This window comes from Eriocheir sinensis, chromosome 15 (assembly GCF_024679095.1).
Source record: "Eriocheir sinensis breed Jianghai 21 chromosome 15, ASM2467909v1, whole genome shotgun sequence".
Classification (NCBI taxonomy): Eukaryota; Metazoa; Arthropoda; class Malacostraca; order Decapoda; family Varunidae; genus Eriocheir; species Eriocheir sinensis.
This window is the reverse complement of record NC_066523.1, coordinates 16,189,328-16,213,394: the sequence shown is the minus strand read 5'-3', so window position 1 is coordinate 16,213,394 and position 24,067 is coordinate 16,189,328. Positions and strand designations below refer to the sequence as shown.

The following is a 24,067-nucleotide window of genomic DNA, read 5'->3' as shown; positions in this document are numbered from 1 at the left end:
ATTCTTATTACCTACTCTCCTATGCTAGTAAAAAATTTAAGCGTTAGATAATATTTTTTGTCTATGCTAAATACAGTAATATATTCTCTTAAAATATCTCTCAACGGCAACTATACATTACAACATAAACCCTGTCTCGGTAGTTTCACAGCCTTTCAAACACTGCAGCCTTAGCAGGTCCTCAGTGCTGACAGTCTTGAGTGTAGCTATGCATTCCTTCTGACCTCTTCTTTTGCAGTCATGCCAGTCCCTCTACTTTTAGAACAGCATAACGTATCCTTGTGCAATCCTCCATTACAGTCTGCTGCATATCCATAAATGTTTTTATAATGTCTTTTTATTATATCTATTGAAGGGAGAGGGAAATGTCAGACAGTTCCTTACAGCTTTCCAGTTCATAGTATGGGTTATTAATTATATAATGTTGATAGTCTGTACAATACTATATATGTCTAGTGTATGTAAAGTAAAAGAAAATATTAGACCTTTGTTCTTCTGATATTTTTCACTTCCTAAGCTATTGTCTAGTTTTTTGTCGAGGCGAAAATGCACTTGCCCGCAGAGGTGCCCTTTTCCCACGGAAAGATTTCTTTTAGCTGATTGGCTGAGCACACGATAACTGAATACATCATTTTATTTTAAACAATTACCAGTTAACATGAACCAACACTTACCTGCTAACTCAAGTCTCTCCCTCCAATATATGTTATGTCAATTAAAAGTGATAGCGAGTATGGAGATTGTAAAGTAATGTGCTGGTAAGTGGTAAGTCTTGGTTTGTTGACATCTGTTGCCCAAGTCAGCAACACAAGCATATTCTCAGAGCCATGCTAATTCATATATATTTTTTCTCATGATCATCATTATATTTATTAGCCTTCTACAACGGATACACTCATGCTCTCATCCAAGTCATTTGAGTAGATTCTGGACTTCATAAATAGAGTTAATAATTACATGTTTTCTTGTTTTTAGTGCAACTTGTCTTAATCTGTGTTAAAATATGTGAAAAAATGCATATGAAGTAGTGGCATCCAAACACATGCTTGTGTTGCTAACTTTGGTGGCTGTTGTCAACAAATTGAGGTTTACCACTAAGCACCACCTCACTTCATAATATTTTTACTCATTATCATTTTTAATTGGCATAACATATATCGGGGAGAAAGACTGGAGTTAGTAAATAAGTGTTGGTTCACGTTACCTGGTAATCGTTTCAAATAAAAGTACGTATTCAGACATAGTATATTCAACTATTTAGCCAGCAGGAAACTTACCATGGGAAAAGGGCACCTCTGCAGGCAAGTGCATTTTTACCTCGATAAAAAACTAGACTATAGCTGAAATCTGTGGCACAGTGAGGCAAGACCAAATGGTTGCAATGAGAGGAAGGAGATTTGGGCAGCCTCTTGTGTGCCTGCAGCCCCTTCTTGTTGCCTTCCTAGGAGAGTCTTGTACTGAAGATATCCTCGTGGTAGCGGCCCTCACCCTGGGGAGACACCAGCACCATCATTATTATCACTGTCGTCACTGGCATCATCTCCACCATCAATATTATTATTGTCACCTCAGCATCACCATTGTTATCATTATCATTATTTATATTTTCATTATTATTTTCTTTTCTTTAGTAGTGTACATAGTAGTAGCAATAGTAGTAGTAGTAGTAGTAGTAATAATAATAATAATAATAATAATAATAATAATAATAATATGGGAAGTAGTAGTATTAGTCATAAAAGTATCTTTATTACCACTACACTACATATTTCCCCTCCCCCCCCAAAAAAATAGCTTTAACTTTTAGCTTAAGAGACCTCATCTGAGGCTGCCTCACCTTGAGGTTAGAAAGCAGTGCTGAAGACTGCTGAGGCTTCAGTTTACCCTGATCCATCAGGATGTGCTCTAGGGCTGCTGACACACCATCTGCCAGCGCCTGACTTCCACACACATACAGGTGTCCATTCTCCTCCACCAGTTGTGTGAACACCTCCTTGCCGTATACACGCAGCAGGTCCTGGGCGTACATCTGTGGGTGGGTAAAGTTCGTGTGGGGTAGAACGATACTGCTGATGCTTACTTAAGTACATTGTAGTCCCTTCAACATAAGTGCATAACAAACATCTTAAGAGAAAGACGTAAATACATTAGTTCTGAAATATCAAACTGTTAGGATGAGGTGAAGTTGTGGAAGGTAGGGAAAATATTTTTAAATATCTGCTTCCAATGGGAGTTGTGCCAACATGAATATATGTGACCAAGTATGGTCTGATGATATACATCAGGAAAATATATTTTTTAATATTCCTAGGCCTTCTACTTCCTTTTAATGGTTGATTGGAATAACTGAACACATGGCTTTGAAAGGAAAAATAAACTGCCATGAAAGACGGAAAATGCAAAAACTATTCTGGAATTTTTTTTACTGTATGTGGTCTGCATGTAGGAACACTGACACAGGAACACCAGTGTTAACCATAGGAAGAGCTCTCTCCCACACACCTTGGGCAAGTGGGGTGTCCTGGAGAGGGCCGTGTGGTGCCTCGTGAGGCCGCCCTCCCGCACCATGGCCCACTTTTCTTCACCATACAGATCCTCACCTTCCTCACGGCACCCGAAGTACAGAGTGAGTGTCCCTGTGTGTACGCCTGGAACACAAGGGACACACGGTTAGGTTAGACTTCCGGAGGCAGATAATACTCTCCATCATTCTTCCTTCTCAGTCCTTCACCTTCCCCACCACCTACCCTGCATCCATTCCTTCCTCTCAGTACTTCCCCCCCTTCCCCTCCTTTGCATGCATTCTCCCCTCTATGGTTCCTCCTCTTTTTCTTGTATGCAGTCCTACCTTTTATCTCCTAGCACTTATCTTTCTCATATCCCTCCCTTCCTGTGTTTTCCCCCTCCATCCCTTTTGTCATGGATGCCTCCCTACCTCATTCCCAACCCTGAATCTCTCTTTCATAAACTAAGATTATTCCGACTAGACCAAAGAACACGATAGAAATAAAATTACCAATAGCCATTTAAAACTGTATATAAAGCTAATTTACTTTCATTGGCAAGACTAATGAACCCATTTGAAACTAGTAACCTATATCCTTATCAGCAAATTAGTCCCACAATAAGTTTTCATATTTTCTTAAGCTCATCTCTAGAACAAGTCTTCCCTCAGCCTCACCTTTCCCCTTCAAATAGTGGTAGTGCTGCCAGAAGCTTCTCAGGGGGGCCACGCCGCTGCCCGCCCCAACCAGGATGACAGGGACGGACATGTCTTGTGGGAGGTGGAACGTGGGTGCGCTGTGGAAGGAGCAAGTCAAGCAGTTTTAGAGTTGATTTGGCTGTGTAAAGGTTTAGACAAGCAATTGCTTAAACATTCCCTCCCCTCCTCCCCTGTGATGTTTCATGATACTGCCGTCTGATTTTTTTAGATATTGTATTAGTCTTTAATCAACAATAATGTGGCTGATTTGTCTTTTTTGACCCATTTATCAAGGCATGGTTAGTTAATTTTGTTGATTATTTTATATAACTTTTTGCAACTGAGTTTGTAATATAATGACTCATCTCTGAAAATCAAACCCTTCTAAATAACTCCATCCCAAAAATGGAATTGAAAAGCCAACATACGTAACTGTCAATAAATACTAACACGACATTTGAAAAATTCAGTGACCTACCATACGGCTCCCTCACCCTTGAACGCCACCTCGCCAATGTCTTAATGTTTGTTACAAGCTGTGTTGTTGTCTTCAAATACATTTTATATTTAGCTGCTCTGCATGTCTAGACCACTTATTCATCACTTTCCATGCCCAGTTTTTGCTTCATCACTCAGAGAACAGTGTACATACCTCTTAAAGAACAGGTGCACCTGCTCCCCTGGTGTCACCTGCCTTAGGTATCCTGTCGCCACACCACGGTGCACCTGCCCGCTGCCCCCTGTGCCGGGATACAGTAAATGATTTAATGAATATGGAAACATAAATTAACATGTTTAAGGTTATAGTTAATCTTACATGTAGCCCTATTTTGAGGGGGGTTAGGGAAACTTCTTCAACAGCAACAACAACAAAAAAGAACTAAAATATCTAAATTAGCATGAGCCCTGAAGTCAGTGAACAGATAGGTAGATAGATGGGTGAAGCAGGTGTATGCAAATTGGTAGGTAGGCAGGTAAATAAGTGGGTATAGGTAGGTTGAGAGATAGATGGGTAACTAGGTGGGCACACAGATGGGCAGGTAAAGACAGACTGTTAATTAGTGAGTCATTTATTCTGATCTTGTTAGACTCAACACCCCCATACCGATGAACCCCACTACTGTACCCTGAGTGGATTACTGGACTTGAGATGAAAAGGCAGTGAGCAGGTTAGGGAAGAAGGGAGTTAAGTTATAATGACGTAGCTAGATGCAGCTCCCATAACAATGAGCACAATACCTTACCTTGAGTTTGGTACTGAACACCAGACAGAGTAAGGTGCAGCTCGCCAGGGTAGAGGGCGGGGCTGGAGCTGACAGAGTAGTAACGGGACTGGAGGAGAGGGAGGCCGGCCACAACCACTCCCGCCTCCAGGGTTACGCTCGGAAACTCCTCCAGCACCTCCACCACATTGGGCCACCTCCACTCCCTCCACTCCTGGTACTGCTTCTGGTCCTGGTGGGGAATAGATACTTCTAGTAAAACGTTGTATATGATATTATTGTGTTAGTGTAAATTTGTAGCGGGTGTATGTTTGGGTTAGGATATGGTTATGTGTGGCAAGGTTGGGTTAAGCAAGATTAGGCTAGGTTTGGATGAGGTAAGGTTTGCTCTGGTTGTGTTGTGTTGGATAAAGCAAGGCAAGGTTAGGCTGAAGTAGGCATGGTTTGTTAAGTTGGGCAAGATTGAACTTGGTAAGGTTTGATTAGGATAGGTGTTGTACAGTAAAACAAGGTTAGGTTTGGCCAGGTTTGCTTAGGATTGGCAGGGTTGCCTTGTATTCTTGTGTAATAGATTGTGGCTGTATTAATGCTGGGATAAGTTTATCGCTGATGTATTAATGTTTGGGCAAGTAGACTGTGGCTGCATGGTAGAGTAAACAGGCTGTTCAAAGACAAGGGGAGTCAAATTGCTACTCAAATAGCTATCCCTTGCTCCTCTGCTGTTAAAGGTGATGTGACACGTGTTGGTGCAGCAAAGATAGCTGCCACTGGCCGTCCTGTGTTTTCTAAAGGCACGAACAACCACATTAGCATCACATGGCACTGTTACCTTGGCGAGGCTGGTGAGGCGACGTCCGTGGGGCGGGTGCGTGGCATGGGCGGCCAACATGAGCAGGAAGGCAGGAGACGGGGGTGAAGTGAGGTCAAGGTAGTGAGTTAGCAGGTTGCGGAGGGTGGCTGGGGGAAGGCGGGTGTCTGTCTCCCACTCTGAGTCTGTGGAGGAGGAGGAAAAGGCTAATGAGAGTGTTAAACATATTAATTAACACCAATGGTATAACAGTGATAAAGTTTGAATGTTATGGAGGGTGGCTGGCAGGAGGCAAGTGTCTATCTCATTCTCAGTGTGTGGAGGAGGAGGATGGTCAAAGTATTTAGAGATTAGCTCAAACCCTTAATGCCTCACAGTAAGCAAATAACAATAATTGAATGAGACCACAGGTTATAGCTGATGGAAAGCAAGTGTCTCCCATTCCAAGGCTGTATGGAGAGAGAGAAGGGTGAAGATATATGAACAGATGAGTTACAAACACAAGGGACCTGATACTAAGCAAATAACACTGATAGGGTCAGTTTTCCTTTCCTGGGCAGTAACAAAAAAAGAAAATGCCTGTAGGATACCTGTCATTTGGGGAGCTGGTCACTAAGTAAATAAGCCCAACCAGATAACATAATCATGCTGGATGTATTGCAAGAAGAATATTTTGAAGGCATTTCTTTTATCTTTGTCTAACCCTTAAAAATAATAATAATAATAATAATAATAATAATAATAATAATAATAATAATGATAGTAGAGATAATAGAGATGTTGAAGTCAGTGGCTACTTTTATTCACACATCATAAGCTGTATGTGGTCAGTGTTGTCTATGGTGAATATGTGGGACAGCACACCCTTGTTTGCTGGTTGTGAATGTATAGGACGGTATTTGTACTTTTGTTTGCCTGTCAGTCTGGTGTTTAGTGTTGGTGCGGGATAACAGCATTACTTCGTCTTGCCTCTTCCTTGACGAGCTTCTCAGGGTTGGAAAGATAGGCATACAGGAATCAGGGGTTGTCTTTGTCTGTCTGTCAGTTTTTTTTTCTGGCTAGGATGGTGTTGATAGCACTTTGAGCCTCTGTTAGGTCTGACTTCAATGTTGACAGACTCCTCATGGTCAGGGAGAGGTCACAGTGGGTCAGGAGTGATGGTTTGGTGGCTGTATTTGTTTGTCTGTCAGGTTTTGCATGTGGCTAGTGTGGTGTTAATGGCATTTTTGTACCTCTGGTGGGTCTGACCTCAACCTCAGCAAACTCAAGGATAGAGTCAGAGAGATGTCATAGTTTGGTCAGGAGTGATGGGTTGGAGGCTGTCTTTGTCTAATAGGTTTTGTATGTGGCTAGTGTAGTGTTGATACCATTTATTTAGGACTGTACCTTTGTTGGTTCTGACTTCAACTGTCACAGAATCTTCAGGGTCACAGTTTGTTCAGGAATGATTGATCGGTGGTTGTCTTTGTCGATTAAGTTTTGTATGCAGTTAGTGAGGTGATGATAGCATTTATTTAGAACTGTACCTTTGTTGGGTCTGACCTCCACCTGGACGGGCTCCTCGGGGTGGGGGAGGTGGGACAGCTGGGCCAGTAGGGAGGACACTAGTCCAGTAGGGTTGTGAGGGAAGAGCCCCACATGATCGCCAGGGGTGTAGAGTGGCTGCCCAGTTTCCTCCCCAGCTTTGAGGACAACCTTCTGTGTCCACCTGGCAGGGAAAGAAATGACAGGGAGTTCCAGAACCTCAGAAACTAAATTACTCCGATAAATGTCTTCGTATTCCCTCCCTGAAAGGTTTTAGTGGAAGGAAGGACAAAACAGTAATAGGCAGACTTTTACAAGAACAATCCTCTGCGTGTCGCGGGGTAATTGATTCTTACCTCCCACAGGCTCAAAGGGCTAATGGTTCGGAGATGAGCAACGCAGCCACGCGTAGCTACAGCGTATGCACCCACCTTAACTCATGTTTCACTTGCGGATCATAATGGACAGTATGTGAATGAAGATGCGCTGGTCCCATAGACTTTTAACTTCTTGTGTTTGCCTCTCCTCTCACTCACGTCTTCCAAACTTTCACCTGCATGTTCCTTCCACTCACCTACGCTGTATTCCCCTCCCCCACCCATACAACCCTGATCATTACACTGTTCCTTTCCTTCACTTCTTAGAGTCTGATTTTCTTTTTAACCATGATTTCTTGACTGTAAACGCCTTCCTCACCTGTCCTGTCTTCCTCTCCTTTGCTTTACTCCCCCCTCCCACTTCACCCACCTCCCTACACTCTCTTCCCTTCTCCACCTCTCCTGGCTTTCATCCCTTCCATTTAACCTTTGATTACCGCCTAAGGTCCACTATATCCCTCTGATCCCTACCGGTACAGTGTCTTGTTCCTTACCTCTCGTCGCGGTCAAAGAGCATCTCGGACTCCAGCACGGGGCAGGCCTGCACGCTCTTCCTGTACACCTGTGAAAGACCTGAAACACGTTATGGTGATTAGTCTCTCGAGTTGATGTTGGTTGGTGTTGATTTATTGTTGTTGATTTGATTGTGGCGGCGGTGGTGACGGAGAGAAAGTGCTAAGGATGTGATATTAGCGAGACTGAGTACGGGACAGAAGAGAGAGGTGAAGAAAGCACAGAAAGGAGAGGGAATGGAAGGAAAGAACAGAAAGGAGAGAGAAGGGGAGGAAAGGACAGAAAGGAGAGAGGAGAGGAAGAAAGGAGAGAGAAGGGGAGGAAAGGGCGGAAAAGGGAGAGGGGGGGGGGAACACTCACCCTTATCAAGAGTTAAGGGCGTAGCAGTGCACCGCGTCAGTCTCACATTGCTAGGCCTCAGATCTTCCACCTTGATCATGCTGCTTTCCTGGATGCCCTCCAACTGCTCCTCCTCCCCCAGCACCTGTCACGAGGAAAGGACACTGAGGAGACGTTAATCCCCCTCCCCCTCGCCTGTCCCCACCCCTTCAGGCGCCTCCCGAATAAGCTTTTGATGGTGGACACTAAAGCTTCAGGAATAGGTGTGCTGATCCCGTAGACTTTAACCCTTGTCTTTGAGCACCGATTTGTCTTCCCGCTGAGGAGACAAGCATTCAGCACCCTCCCCCTACGGCTCTTGGCCCAGGGGCTGTCAAGCTGAGGCAACGGGGCACAAGTAGCCAAACGTCGTACTTTCATTGTCTTTATGCTTGAATGTTGGCACCTCAGTTTGTCGTATAGAAGCTCATTGAAATTGATTGAAAGGTGGTGCCGTAAAAGTGATTGATTTGATTAGAGAGGCGCCGCGATACTCTCCCTTCCTGTTGACCCATGACCCTGCCGTTCAAGAAGAAAGTTGTGAGCGTTGCATACCTTGAGAATGTGGTCCTGCCAGGTGTGGAAGGTTTGCTCCTGGTGGTTAAGTTCGTCGGAGCACGTGATGGGTGTGAGCGCTCGGCCGCCACACTCCTCCAGCAGGCTGTTCAAGTACTTCCCGAAGAGGCAGAAATGCTTGTACTTGGTGGAGCCCAACGCGAACACGGCAAACCTATCAGTAGCAGAAAAGTCCCCCGTAAGCACATCAAAACGCATTACTTCCCTAATTTGTATCGGTGCTTGTATTCGGTGGAGCCAAACCCGAACTCCGCCAACCTGTTCGTCGCCTGAAATATGCACCCTCGACTCACCCGTTTACATTGTGTTGTGCTGCAAGGCCAGAAAATGCACAGCTCTGTCTAGAATTGGTGTCGTTGATTAAATTTTCCTAGCAACATTTTAGTGACCACATTTAAAGGCACAATCCTTGGTACCACACATGAAGTCATTGGACACCTGGTATTTTTTGTTTTGTTTTGTGTGTGTGTGTGTGTGTGTACCTGAGGCCGGTGGCGGGGAGGGTGGGGTTGTTGTTGTTGTCCATGGCTTTGTCCTGTTCGTGTGTCTTGTTCTGTCCGCCGCCACCCCACATCACCGACTGCAGCATCCTCATCAGGCCCCCGCGGTTCCTCCTCTTCTTCTCCCTACCATCCTCCTTGTCCTCGATGACTACTGATGTCACGCCCTGCACACCGGTAACATTGTCGATCGTCCTTCTGAAATAACACGTATGCAAAGTTTAATTAAAGGTTGTGTTGTTGAGCTTGTAACTACCCCAACGTAAATATATGGCTAAGGTCGGTAATTACAGCGAACCTTCCCCCCGATATTGTGCCCAAGACAAGTGTTGTGACGGGAGACGGGAGATAATTGCTGATGGACAGAAGGGTTACAGAATTGAGTGAGTTGATCCCGTAGAATTTTTCCCTCGTCTTTTGGAGCACCTGTTGGCTTTGGCGTTCTGCAGAGGAGCCAAGTTTTTTTTTTTTTTTTTTTTTTTTTTTTTAGGTTACGCGATACCAAAAGAGTGTTCGCTTACCTTTTGAACTGCGCGTAGACTTCGGAGAAACCTGACCTGAAAGAGAAAGAGAAGAAATTGTTATAAGGGAATCTTGCACTAAGCACACGCCGGGTTGGTTTAATTATCTGAGGGTTGGTACTTCAGTGTGTTGGATAGGGAGCTCTTGGGACGTGCAGTTGGGATAGGAGTTTGCACGTACATATTCCGGTGATGTAAAGATCTCCCTCACTGAACAAGCACACCTCTCCTTCCGAAAATGACCTCTCTGAACTCTTTTTATATATATATATATATATATATATATATATATATATATATATATATATATATATATATATATATATATATATATAGATATATATATAGGAGCCGTGATTAGCGGGCTTTTTTTCTCATTTTTTTTTTTTTTTTTTTTTTTAATAAGCTGTTTCGTTTGCTGTAAAAAAAAATCAGTACATATAACTTCGCGAACTCTTTTTGTTGTTGTTGTTGTTGTTGTTGTTGTTGTTGTTGTTGTTGTTTATTGCCCTTGAGCTGTTTCCTTGACATTACAAAAAAATAGCGGCAGGATTTGTTTTGCCACTGGTGAAACACAAAATATATATAAATAAATGAGGATGATCGAATATAAATGAATACATAAATAAGTAAATATATAAATAAGTCAGTAAATAAATGAATAAAATAAAGTAAAGGAGAGAGCAAGTTCAATTCCATCAAGAAACTATCGTGAGGTTATTCGTTTGCCTCCTTACGTAAAGTTGTTCCGGTCGTCGGCGGCGTGCGTTCCTGCGCTGTGTTTTCCGTCATCACCGTAGCCATTCACGACGTTGTTGTTGGCACAGAGAGCCTCTTGCTTGAGTCCGTACAGAGTCTTGATGAAAACCTGAAGGAATAAGCAAGCGTTTTTTTGTATGGAAGGAAAAAAATAGTACATACGAAATAAGCAGGTATTGTACATAAAGAAAGAACAGAAGAAAACGGTAAAAAAAAAATGGGCGGGGAGTGGAAGAAAAAAAAAAGAGCAAATATGGCATGATACAAAGAAGAATCAATCGGCACTTCTCATGTCACACTTTTTTTGTCATTACCTCCGCGTCCAGCGGGGGGTCACCGTCCCCTGTAGTGGAGGCGAGCACCAGCAGTGCCGTGCGCGGCCCCAGGGCGCCGGCAGCCGTGAGCTGGAAATCCTTGATGTTCAGCACCTGCGGGAGCCACAAGAAGCCAACTCATTCACCTTGACACACCTGTTCCAGGTGCCGAAGGAAAGACGGGCGCTGTGTTTCGATACATTCATTTGATTAAGCGATCGATGTAACAAGAACTTTTAATCTTGTTTTCCTGTTTTCCCTACTATAACGTCGAGACAAACCTGAGGGCGGCATAGGAAGCCCTTTCTTTACCTACCATTTTAGTGCGAGAAGACTGGGAAGAGTGTAAGGGGGGAAGGGGGGAGTGCACGAATGTACTATAGTTAAGAACTTAAGACACAAGAAATCGATGACTGAAGAAGTTTTAATATTATTTGCTCCTCAGTGACACCAATGCAAATATGGTGGCATGTATTTCAGTAAACTCATGAAACGAACTATTCCGTCACAAATCCACACGAGCGATCGAGCAAGTAAAAAACTAAATGTTTTATCCTCTGCCACCCAGTATCAAACTGTGACGGTGGTGCAGGAGGTCGTTTGTCTGCAAGCCAAGGAAAGCAAAAGTGGCCTTGCACGCGCGTTCAGCTTACCTTGGGATCGAAGTGCCGCTTGAGTGCCTGCGAGAGCTGGTGAGCGTAGAGCTGCGAGCGGCCCGTCTCCGTGGCGTACAGGATGGTGACGGGGAGCCGGTGGGCCAGGGTTTTGCGGTACAGGCTGCTGGTGAACAAGGCGGCCCTGGGGGGGAGAGGGAGGTGAGCCTGCATGGTGTGTGTGTGTGTGTGTGTGTGTGTGCACGCGCGCGGGCTTCCGCCACTTCTCTTGCCAGTAGTCTCACACAGTTGCTTCCGGGCCATCCGTGTAGATTATCTTCCCGGTGGCGCTTTACTATCTCAGTAGTTTACATTCTCCTCAGTTTCATAATTTCCTCATTCCCTTGCATGGTGTATTCTTATTCTTTTGCTTAGCGTCTATCCCGTATGAATCATTGCCGATTCCATGATGATTAGGCATGTGTTCGCATATAAAAGATCATGACTGAACATCAAGATTAAAATGACCGTAAAGTGGTTAGTAGAAAGCATTAAGAAAGGCACTGATAGGAAAGCCTTTTTAGCTTTGGATTACTATTCATGCCGAAACGTGTCATAAGAAACGAGAGAGAGGGAATAACGAGCTGAAGAGTGACAGTGGAGGAGAAGGTTTTGTTTAGCTATGGAAAGTAGTGTTACTGATATGCTGTTACAAAATAAGATGAGCGTGACAAAGAAGAAGTAAAGACTGGCAAACAAGAAGGCAGGGGAGACTAGGAAGAAAAGAAGTAGATGTAGAAAAGGGAGTTGGGGAAGAGGAAAGTGAATGGGACCAACGCTACAGGGCCATGTTATTATAGAGCTGTGAGGGGGAGAGTTGAAGGGCCAGTGTGAGTAGCAAGCATATGTAAATTGATGAGTAGATGAATGGGAATAACGTACAGCGCCACCTTCCTGAAGAGCTGCGAGGGTGAGAGCGCATCGGCCCCTCGCGTGTAGCGGGCATAGTCCTCCCAGGCGGGGTGCTGGTACTCGTAGCCGGGCTTGAGATAGTAGAGGGACATCTCTTGGTGGAAGACGGGCGTGAGAGAGCCGGAGATGGGCGGCACGATCCACACCCAGTCCGCGGGGCAGCCTCCTCGCTCATTCTGCTCGTTGGCCATGAACTGAATGAACGACTCGGCCGCGGTGTGGTGATCAACGAGAGTCACGCCGGCCACCTGTAGAGAGTATGTTGTACTGGGCATAGGGAGGGTAGGAGGCTACTCTAAGGGCTCTAAGGTGGGACCTGTTGAAGTGTGTCGGGTTAGGCATCGGGAAGCTGGGTGGCTAGAGGGACATTCTTACCGTGTGTCAATGAACTGAAGGAATAGGATGTGTTATGCTGGATATTCAGGAGGTTGGTCTAGGATGATGTTCTAAGTTGGTGAATAGACGGGATGATGTGTATTGAGTTAGGGTTTTTTTTTGGGGGGGGGTCTCTGCTTATCTGCGTGGCATGAAAGTGTAAATGAGTTCTGTTGGGCTTTGGGAGGTTGGTCTCAGCTTCCCTTCGCGGATTGAAGATAAAAAATAAGTTGTGCTAGGCTCTGGGAGGTAGGAAGAATACGTTAAGATTACTTCTTTGGATTAGAAGAGTAAAATGCTTTTGCGCTGGGCATTGGGAAGGTGAGAGGGGGGTCATTATGTATCTACGGGGATTCAAAAGATTAAAATGAGTTTTTGTGAGAACTTTTTTTTTTTTTTTTTTTTTTGGGGGGGGGTGCTAGCTGGCCTATAGGGAGTGTGCTTAGGGGAGCTGTGAGGATGATTCTACTCTGCCTCAGTGAAGAGAGATGGGATATAAATGATCGCATAAAAGTGAAGAAACCATCCGAATTCTCCATGTGGCGGAAGGTGATCGTCATGCGTTCTCCCTCCCCCCTCCCCCTTCCCCCCTGCCTCACCGTCTTGTCTTTAGGGAGCTGTGAGTGCCGTGATCCCCTCGATCCCCGACTTACCTCGTAGGAGTGTAAGACGGCCTTGTTCACCTCCACGTTGACCTCGTCCTTCCACAGTGTCAGGTTGGAATTGGTCTCGAGGCCCATTTTCTCGCCAAATACCTGTAAAAGGGAGGGCAGGATTGTTTTGTTATTGTGTCAGTCCGTAGTGTTTGTGTATTCATGTGGGTGTGGGTGTGGACGGGTGGGTGGGTGGGTGTGTTCACTTGCGTCTCAGTGTGAGCGTGCGTAGCCTTGCCAAACACTTGCCTGCAGAAGGTTGTACCGCTGGGCGTCGCACAGGTCCCTGCTGGCCACCTCGGAGGACATGTACCAGCCGTTGAAGGGCGCGGCCGTGTACTGCACACCGCCCACGTCCAGCATCATGGACGACACGGCGGGCACGGCGAGCCACTCCAGGCCCATCTCGGCGAACCAGTCGTACCTGCGGGAATAGTCAGGGCCCGTGTGTAAGGCTTGACTAAGCCTGTAGCACCAATGACAGTGGCACTCCCCCCAGACGTCTCATCTAGTAAAATGCCAAGCTGTATCGACTTTATTGGCGCATCAGGAAAACCAATTGTTATCTAATCAAACTCACTTGCGAGGCGGTGACTGAGTGGTCAGCGTGCGGTGTGGCATCCAGGAGGACCTGGGTTCTCGTCCCGCCCGCCGCTACAAACTGATAATTTTCAGTCATCGCCGAGTGGCCTAAGACTACCCACATGCTATCCTGAAGACCACCTATCAACCGGACTCTAGATTCTCTCTAAAAGAGGATCAAAGATGAGCTCCGGGGTACAGCATGAGTTAAGCAAGATGGCGCCACTATAAACATTTGCTTGCGCTATAAGAGGTTGGGGCCGACCACCAGGCCCCACCAAGAAAGCCTGTCGGCACTATAGGCGGAACGTAAAAACACACGGTTGTCTTTTGTAAGTGATAATGTGATGTACCGCGGTAAGTACTCGAGGAATAATGGAGGTGGTAAACAGTTCAGTGAAAATAAGTTCTATCGATTAGTTTGTCAGGAGGAACATACTTTGCTATAGTTTAGAATTCAGCATGCGTTCATCACAGTAGCAGATCGATGATGCAGACATGCATCTGATGCCACTTACTTTGGGTGCTTCAGTGGCACTCTGAGCACAAGTTCATCCGGCAGCTCAAACCACTCCGGGTCGCCAGTGGCTGCTGTCATCACCAGCGGCAGCGCGTCGAAGCGGCTCCTCTTGCCCCGCCACCCGAGGCTCTCACAGACCTGCAACACAGAGAAAATGACGCTGCAAAGAAATATCATGAAATTGAAAAAAAAAATCCTTTAAGTGCTGTCCTGAAAGCGTGATGGCAGACAAACAGACAAACAAACCTGAGTGAACTCCACGTAGGCTGGGTCGCCGGTCACGGAGCCGTCCTCATTCTTGTAGCCGGCGTAGGCGACGAGCTGTTGGTTCCACACGCGGAAGTCTCGCCGCCCCGCCACCCGCTCCGGGAACACCGTGATGGCCGACCTAGAGGAAAGGTGCGGATGATCATGCGTGCGCGGCGGGAGGAGTGTGTCGTCTTGCTGTGGCGGGACTGAGGGCGGTACTCTTTTACGTTTCCGCCTCTCACATCAATTATTTCCAAAGGCCATAAAGGAGATTAATTGAGTTTTAACGATATTTTTTTCACGTTCATGGTACAGAAGTAGGGTCAGACTATTACCAGGGTCATAAAACTACCCCTGGAAATGCCCACAAGCCCTAGGAAAGCCTTGGCAAATTTATGTAGTTGGGCGTCGAAGCGTTTGGGAATATTATCTTGATTCAAACCCGTATTCTTGAGCGTATCGGCGCCTCAGTTCCCCGTTTGAAAAGCCTCTCGTAGAAGTTGCTGGGATTCCCACGGACTATTTTGTAATGCTAGTGATAATTTTACTCGGCTTCTGCACCATGAACGGGAAAACCACCCAGGAAAACCCGGTCAGTCTTTTCTGTGTCCTTGGAAAATAGTCGTAATGGGAACCCGATACGTTTAAGAATATGGACCTGAGTTGGTGTAAAGGGGTTATTACACTGGGCAAATTTTCCGTGGATCTTCAGTCAAACCACGATTTCCGCTGGCGTGGTTCTTATATTTCCGTGGTTTTCTGATGTGTCCATGATCTTCCAAAGCTACGGTAGATTTCACTGAAGGACGACGGTATTACTCACCATCATCATCAGCAGCAATAACAAGAAACAAATGAGAACCACGCTAGCAAAAATCGTGGTTTGACTGAAGATCCACAGAAAATTTGCCCAGTGTAATAGCCCCTTAAAAGCAGCAAAGGGAGTGATGTAGGGATGTGGTGTTTCTTAGCGGTCTGGAATGAATAGCGTAATGGTTGTGGCTGTCAGTGGTAATGGTGTTAGTCGTGTTGGTGTTAGGGATGGTAAAGGTAGTGAGTGGTGTGGGGATGTGGTGTTTCGTAGCGGTCTGGAATGAATAGCGTGATGGTTGTGGTTGTCAGTTGTAATGGTGTTAGTCTTGTTGGTGTTAGGGATGGTAAAGGTAGTGAGTGGTGTGGGAATGTGGTGTTTCGGAGCAGCCTGGAGTAAGTGGCGGGGTGGTTTTGGTAGTGAGCCGTAAAGTATCCGACCTGACTTTTTAAGCGTCGCATTAGTATTTTTAACAGTTACATGGCTAGTTTAGCTTTTAATTCCATATTTGGGTCGGAGTTAGCTAGAAGTATTGGATTTTCAGAGTTAAATCGACATATAACATACAGACTCCGCCTTAAAAAGTGATACAAAATGAACAACAAAACCAGCTACAATAACCACGCTCTGAAAAACGGGACAAACAACACAAATCAACCACATTACTGTTAAAGAAAACTAACACGACACTTAAAGAATCAGGCAAAAAAGTCATAGATGTTGGTGTTAGGGATGGTGGTGGTGATTCAGGTGATGCAAAAGTGTTAGTGGTGTTGCTTGGGACGGTGGTGGTGATGCAGGTAATGGTGTTGATAGGCAGGATACTCACCTTATGTTTCCCTCGTTGGTGGCGTACTCGAGGTGTCTGCACAGCGCCTCAAACATCTCCTTGGGGGTACTCACGTCTCGGGCATCGAACACCTGCAGAGGACGAAAGGCAGAAGCGTGGTAGTTCAATATTAAAGAAAAAGTCAACGGAATTCGAACTTAGGATCCCAAGTTCACCACACTCTTGCGTAGACTACACTTTGTAAATATAACCCTTTTTTTCCATTCATGCAATCACTATCTTGCTAAATAAAAAGCATGACAGTAAGAACATATCTACATGCCACGCTAGTCTTGCACATTCTTTTTTATTGTCTCTCGGTCCTCTTCCAAATCCAGGTGTTAATCAAGAATACGCCTCTGGAACTACCAAAGATTTATAGTCACAAAAATTTAACTTTAGCCACTAGCGTGTAATCCTCATTCTTCATGTTCAGAGGAAAATTATGTATTGTGTGCTTGAGTTCCTCTAAAAATTGTGGCAACCAGCACACTGTGTAAAAATTAACAAAACGACTCATTACGCGGTTTGGAAGTGGCAGATGCTTATATAGAGTGGCCTCGTGATTTTTCCAAGCTGTTATCATTCATGGCAGAGTCCGTGGGGCGGGAAGGTGACTTGCATACTGAAGCTGGTGGAATTGGTGGTTAACGCTTGCCTTCCTTTCAAGTGAAGGTCGCTGCGGCTTCGACCACTTCTTTTTCTTGTGGTAGAGGAAGGAAAAGCGGTAAGAAGAAGCAACGGACTGCTCCATTAGAAAAAAAAAATGCTGAATGAAAAGTTAGTGTTAGAACTCGATTTAGTTTTGTTAGGACTATAGCTGTAATAGCTTTTTTTTTTCATTCGTGTAACTTCGAATAGTAACTTTCAATCCTCAACATTTTTTTTTTCTTCTTTTTTATAAAAGTCACATTTCCTATATCGAGTGTGTTTTCGGGGGCATTACGTTACCATAAATACGGCGAGGTTCCCACTATTCCGTTTTGACGGATCCGTTGACGTTAATGATGTCAAATGACGTCAGCGAAACATTGGCGGCTCGGCACGGATGATCCACTCCGTTAGTCCATCGCTCATCATTTGTTGACAAACATATGGACAGCATTAACCACAACGACTTCTTGTATATGTTATTTTGTAGCTAAGTACTTCTATTTCATATTTTCATGATTTGCAGAATATTCAACATTACTGGACTGGCACCACCACCTCTTCCCCGGATCCAAAAGTTAACTTGAGTTCATCTCTGGACGGGCTCCGCGCGGGGCCCGGTGTGGTGTCATGAGACATCCGGGTATCATGAGACATCCCATCCTGAATACATACATGAATTTCGACACAGTACGGTGTCTTTCGTCGACTGCTTGTCGGGATCTGCCCCACCCAAGTTTATTTATATTATTATAAAAGCAAATGATGACGTATGTAAGTAGTATATAACTAGGATATCAACAGTCACTCTTCTTCTTCTTGTGACCTGTTCCGCTTTGCATCGCTTTTAGGTCCTCCTTGGTACTTTTTTTACACTCAGATGCTTCGCTTAGTTACTATATGATAGTAAATTTTGGGTTTCGCTATGTGAAGTTATGGATGGGATGTCTCATGATACCGGATGGCAGATGACACCACACCGAGCTCCGTTGATGACGTCACTGACGGTCGACGGATCCGTGAAAACGTAGTGGGAACCCCGCCTATCACTTAGAACATTAAATCGTTGTGGTCAGAACACTTGTTTGTTTGTTTTTCATTGACAACTGCTGCTACTAACATGTAATTCTCATAATTATTTTACTTTAAAAATATGTACCTAGTTACTCTCAAGTTTGATTTTTTTCTTTGCCTTACTATAACTACTTGGAACGTCAAGGCTTTATCGTTCTAACTCTGCTCTCTTTCATCCGCGTGACTTGTGCCACTAACAACGTCATAGTATATAAAAAAAATCGTAGTTGCTTTCCAGTGGAAGTTTTCCTTATCATTACGTGACTATAATCACGAACAAAAAATCTTTGTAAATGCAACACGTGGCTTCTTCATTCGTTACTAACAAGAAATTCGCGTGTCTAGGTGTAAAAAGCTCATCTAAAAAAAGGCGCAGAGTGCCACACGTGTTCCTCCCAAGGTGGCCATCATGCATGGTGAGGGAGCACAGGATGCACCCTAACACTTAGGCTACTTTGTGCCGCGTAGCTCAACCACGCTGACGTGGTTGAGCTGAAGTGTAGTGGTGATGATGATAGGAGAGCGGAAGAAGGTGAATGTCTCTCTCTCTCTCTCTCTCTCTCTCTCTCTCTCTCTCTCTCTCTCTCTCTCTCTCTCTCTCTCTCTCTCTCTCTCTCTCTCTCGTACCCCCCTCCGCATCCCCAGCATCCCTCCCTCTTCATTTCCTCTTCCTCTCCTTTCCCTTCCCTATACTCCCTTTCCACTTCTTTACCCATCCTTCCCTTTCCCTGGACTCCCTTCTAACTTTCTTTCCCCCCTACTTCCTCTTCCTTTTGCTCCCACTCTTCTTCTTCCCCCGTACTTCCCCATCCCTTTGCCCCCTCCCCACTTTCTTCCCCTTTTCCTCCCCTCCCCTATCTTCATCACAACCCTGAATTCCCATTGTCCTTTCTCTCATCCCCTCCTGCTTCTCCTCCTCTTCCTCCACCTCCTCATCATCCTTTCCACCTTCTCCCCTTTCCTCTCCCCTCTAGCCCTGAAAACTCACTCACTCTCCCATTCCTCATCCTTCTCTTCATCCACTTCATCATCATCCTCTCCTTTTCCTCCACTTCCCTTTCCATTCTCTCTCTCTCTCTCTCTCTCTCTCTCTCTCTCTCTCTCTCTCTCTCTCTCTCTCTCTCTCTCTCTCTCTCTCTCTCTCTCTCTCTCTCTCTTTTTTACACACACACACACACACACACACACACACACACACGGGAGCGCGCGGGGCGTAGCCGCCACCACCACCTTGCAGCCTCCCCGCAGTCACACTCATCTCTCTTACCTCCAGCCTCGTCCACTGAATGCGTCCTATGCAGCGCGGGGCGTTCCTCCAGGCCAGCTTTGCCCCGAACTCCAGCTCTTGGCGCGTGGGTCTGTAGGTGCCGCGCCCCTCCACGGCGGCCACCACCTCCTGCCAACGCGCTTCCTCCTCCACGCTGCCAGACCTGCAGGGGACCAAGTCACGGTGACGAGGTAAGGTTATGCAGAAAATGTGCCGCGTGCATGTAATGACTCGATACTTCGTTCACATTGACATCGAAAAGCTCCCCACACACACATGCCTTGCGTCCACCAGTCACATGCAGCCAGGCGGAGGAAATAAGAGTATGAAGGAAATTTGTTGCTTGCAGGTAATGACTCCAACGTTCGGTTCACATCTACCACTAAAGTAAGCCCCGTCCACGCCATCTCATCTCTTGCTAAATAAGCTTTCTCGATATTTGGCGTTCTGTATTTGTCTCCACCTGGGTTTTTTTCCCGCTTCTAGTTGCTATTCATATACTAGGGCCTTGGCCGCTCTCATATGAAGTATGCGTCTCATGTGTGTGTGTGTGTGTGTGTGTGTGTGTGTGTGTGTGTGTGTGTGAATGCAGTTTAGGTGTATACTCTGCACACACAGTCCTGTTGGACAGAGTAGAGTCAAAGGCTCTTCGTCTCAACTCCTCTTACTGATGGTCTTCTACCTCGTAGATTCCGCCGCATTGTTGTCTGTTTATCTTCTATCAGTATTTTCATGCTGACTGCTCTTCTGAACTTGCTAGCATGCCTCCACCCCTCCCGTGACTCCGCTGCACTCGACTTTCTACTCTAGTTCATCCCTGTTCTATCTAAATCCCTTATACAAGAGTAAACCAGTACCTTCATTCTTTTATCCGAATCACTGGTAAATTCTGGATCAGCCTTCCTTCGTCTCTATTTCCTCCGACCTATGACCTGATGTCTTTCAAGAGGAGAGTATCAAAACACCTCTCCTTTCGAAATTGACCTCTCTTTTGGCCACTCATTTCTACTTTCTGTTAAATGAGCATTGCTAGCGGGCTTTTTTTTTATTTAATTTTGCCCTTGAGATGCGTCCATTACTGTAAAAAAGTTACACTCAGAGTTTGTGGAGTTACCCTTCCCCATCAGGCTTAGCTGAAGAAGGGGGCGAAAAAGGGAAATGTTTATGGTCAAAGCAAACGAAGATTTTTTTGTTGTTGTTTTTTCATAATAGTAAGTATTAATGTTCCTAAACATTTGGGTTGTTACAGATAACATGTTTACGTAACTTAATTACTGACGAGAATCTTAGCGCATCGGGTATGATTAAGTTTCTTGTTTGTTGCTGGTTTGCGGGGTTTCAGTTCAGTATGCGGTGTTTCATGCCTACAGTTGTCTTCGTTGATACTGTTCGCCTTATCTTCTAGTAGGATACACATTTTGTTGTTCGTATCATTGCTAATAATTCGCGCTTATTCCTACTGCGCCTTGCTATAAATCCGCGATCCTGGGTTCGAATCCCGGCCCGGGCAGTCGTCGCGCAGCCCACCCAACAGTTTATCCTCCCTTTCGGTCTGGTCGATAAATGGGGAAACTGGGGAAACCTGGGGACGGTAAACTGTGGTCACCCGAATGCCTTGTTTCCCAGGGTAATGGGTTAATTCCCGCCTCAGGCTTAATGGCCAATGTGATGGAGACGAACATCGCGGCCATGCAAAGCTTTAGCGTGTGCCACCGTTGCCAGATTATCGTACTCAGAGCCTCGTATTTACCGGTTTCTGAGCCATAGCTATTGCCAAAAAACACCAATAATTAACCATTTCAACGATAACTATATGTGAAGGCAGTTATTGGGGTCGAGGAGGCAGTTTTGGGGTCGAGGAGGCAGTTTTGGGTCGGAAATCGACAAACATAGAGACTGAGTACGACAATCTGGCAACGTTAGCGTGTGCTCTGCCTTCACCTACTGCTGACTGAACATTTTGTCTGCTGTCGAAGCTTCCAGAAAATACTGAGTGAAGAACGCTGTCTGTCCCAACCACGCAAGGAAAACTTAATGCTGCACACTGGGCTACCTAAAGGAACGCGTATAACATGAAACAAGATGTCGTACTTTTTGAGGGAGGCGTAATACTCTTTTAGGAAGGACTTGGCTTGGAGCAGGACCTCGGAGGGCGCCCTGGGCACTGCCTTCATCCGGCGTATGTTCATGAGGGAGCCGTGGCACACCTTGGCTGAGCACACGCCATCCTGGAGAATGCAACATTACATAAGGACATCGTTTCACTTTGTTCAATCCTACATAAAGAAGGCCTTAAAAATAGAAAATGAAGGACTGCATATAAATTTGTCATTATTTAGTATATTTCAGCTGCTTTTTATGCTTACCTGAAGTAGATTACCCCCAACCATTCTGAGGGAGTGAGTCAAGGAAAATTACCACTCTGATATATATAATCTAACACACTCATGTAATGCATTTCCTGAACACAGCAAATTCACGGACTTGGATGAAAGTTCAATAAGCAGATTTTTTTTTTTTTTTTTTTTTTTTTTTGCGTTGTGGTGCTCTCTCTCTCTCTCTCTCTCTCTCTCTCTCTCTCTCTCTCTCTCTCTCTCTCTCTCTCTCTCTCTCTCTCTCTCTCTCTCTCTCTCTCTCTCTCTCTCTCTCTCTCTCTCTCTCTCTCTCTCTCTCTCTCTCTCTCTCACACACACACACACACACACACACACACACACACACACACAGATCGTACACATTCTCACACAGACACAGAAAAAAAAGAACATCGCTTGATATTTTCCGCCAGTTCAATGGGAAGAAGGCCCTGAAAACCCAAGACTGCTTTTTTCCTCGGTAGGGGAAAAAAGCGAAAGTGTCACATTGTTACGCTTCGGTGATTCCGTCCAGAATGTTTTGTGTTCCGGGGCAGAGGAAGGTCGTGTGTTTGTGTGTGTGAACGCAAGAAGCACTACCCACCTCCTGTGTGCGTGTGTACAGCGTGTCGTACACCTCCACCTTATTGCTGAAGTTCACCAGCCGCTGTGCTCGCCTCGCGCCGACCGTCATCGTGTTGGCTGACAAGAACAAGCAGACCTGCGGGAGCAGCCCAGAATTCATATTCTCAAACATGGCGGAGCTGACAAACTCACATGGGTAAGGTTTTCGCAGACGTTGTGGGTATTTCCATGGGTAGTTTTATGAACTAGTGAGTGTGACAAAGCTTTTGAATCATGAATGTTAAACACAACTCATGGAACCAGATACATCTTTTGTAGCTTTTGGAAATATTTGTTGTAAGAGCTTGAGGTGTCTGAGGATTGGTGCCCAGGTGAATGTGTCGCGTTAGTGGGACGGTCATTTTGGTTGAGGCACGGTTTATGCTAGAAAAGTTTATTTTAACTACGTATGAGACAATAAATTAATGTGTGTGTGTGTGGGGGGGGTGTATGTGTGGGTGTGGGTGTGGGTGTGTAGGCGAGGTTGTGTATGTGTGAGTGTGTTTGTATCCAGCCATACACACATATATATTGAGAGATATGCACATATACATATATTAATTAATTTCCTAACTTATTTATTTATGAAGCTTTAAAAGTAGTGAAAATGCTTCTGGCTGTAAAGAGCTATGTGCTTACTGAAACATACGTGTATGTGTTGTCACCTACGAGCCTGCTTCGCACTCTCACGCTTGCTTTCTAACATTACCTTATCTAGGCACTAGGAAACATCAAGCTGCAGTGTGGCTAAACAACTCTCTGTCCCACGCCAAGCTACAGCAACACTAAAACACACACGAGGTTTGAAGACAAGTGAAGATACCTGCGTATCTCCGGCGCGCACCAGGTGATGACGCAGGGAACAGTGGGGGCCCGGCAGCAATCCTTCCGTTAAGTGTATGCCGCCGGGCCTCACGCCGGTCCTTCTGCACATGCGCGGGAAATAGGTGACCAAGACGGAAAACGTTTTTAGGAAGTAATGGTGATTAGAATGACTCGCTCAAGGAAGAAGATCAACGGGAACAGCAGGGAGGCACCTTGAACATCCTTGTGTGCGACTGAGGAAAAGACAAGCACGGCGGGTCGTTAGGGTCAAAACGAACTTGCCACGGCGCCCTCCTCACTCTGAGAACGCGTGCCACCCTCTCAAGAAGCTATGCCAAGCCAGGACGCTTCTTCGGGACAAGTTTCAAGCCATTATATATATATCACAAAATGATATATATAATGGCCGACCATCAGGCCCCACCTGGAAGAAGCCTTGGGCCGACCATCAGGCCCCACCGGGAAGATGCCTACCGGCGCAATAGGCAACAACGTAAAAAAAAAAAAAAAAAAAAAAATCAACGAACCATGCATGGGTAAAAACATCGCTGTGATGATATATATATATATATATATATATATATATATATATATATATATATATATATATATATATATATATATATATATATATATTTGTGGGTGTGTGTGTGTGTGTGTGTGTGTGTGTGTGTGTGTGTGTGTGTGTGTGTGTGTATACGGTTTTGTTTTTTTTTTTTTTTTTCGAACTCTAACTTTGCAAATATTTCGAAATCCTGGTATGTTTGCAGAATTTCCTTAAATGTCTGGTTACTTTGCAAAAAAAAAAAAACGAAAAACGGATATTTTGCAAAAATGTCTGGTTACTTTGTAAAAACACGAAAAACGGGTATTTTGCAAAATGGCAAAATAACCACAATAATTAGTGTGTGTGTGTGTGTGTGTGACGAACTGGAAAACAACATTCAAGACAGCACAACCTCCACGTACAAGGACTGTGGGGCCCATGCTCCG

The 24,067-nt window shown here is 45.2% G+C and overlaps 1 protein-coding gene and 1 long non-coding RNA gene across 3 annotated transcripts in view; one reads left to right on the top strand and one right to left on the bottom strand.

Moving 5' to 3' along the window:
• LOC126998967 (uncharacterized) overlaps positions 1 to 24,067 on the top strand; it is a 70,585-nt gene that overhangs the window by 5,907 nt on the left and 40,611 nt on the right. For both annotated transcript variants that reach the window (XR_007753085.1, XR_007753084.1), the window contains exon 3: positions 19,278 to 19,462. This is a non-coding gene — a long non-coding RNA (uncharacterized LOC126998967). The remainder of the gene's footprint in view (positions 1 to 19,277; positions 19,463 to 24,067) is intronic.
• LOC126998963 (nitric oxide synthase, salivary gland-like) lies at positions 15 to 23,485 on the bottom strand. The gene is made up of 26 exons (XM_050861256.1): positions 22,959 to 23,485; positions 22,230 to 22,346; positions 21,363 to 21,499; positions 19,272 to 19,434; positions 16,280 to 16,371; positions 14,637 to 14,778; positions 14,389 to 14,528; positions 13,538 to 13,712; positions 13,289 to 13,390; positions 12,231 to 12,508; positions 11,349 to 11,493; positions 10,696 to 10,809; positions 10,360 to 10,490; positions 9,623 to 9,658; positions 9,084 to 9,299; positions 8,581 to 8,755; positions 8,008 to 8,131; positions 7,629 to 7,707; positions 6,760 to 6,941; positions 5,255 to 5,418; positions 4,447 to 4,657; positions 3,855 to 3,942; positions 3,182 to 3,300; positions 2,503 to 2,648; positions 1,838 to 2,029; positions 15 to 1,489 (listed from the first exon to the last, which is right to left on the bottom strand). Exons 2-26 carry the CDS (start codon positions 22,317 to 22,319, stop codon positions 1,442 to 1,444), a joined length of 3,489 nt encoding a protein of 1,162 aa, XP_050717213.1. The 5' UTR covers positions 22,320 to 22,346; positions 22,959 to 23,485; the 3' UTR covers positions 15 to 1,441.

Excerpts from the sequence above, each read along its gene's own strand:
- LOC126998963 (XM_050861256.1), bottom strand. The coding sequence starts at position 22,319 with ATGACGGTCGGCGCGAGGCGAGCACAGCGGCTGGTGAACTTCAGCAAT. Across the intron at positions 14,779-16,279 it reads ACCAACGAGGGAAACATAAG|GTCGGCCATCACGGTGTTCC; the intron begins GTGAGTATCCTG and ends CCTTTCCTCTAG. Across the intron at positions 4,658-5,254 it reads GCCTCACCAGCCTCGCCAAG|GACCAGAAGCAGTACCAGGA; the intron begins GTAACAGTGCCA and ends ATTCCCCACCAG.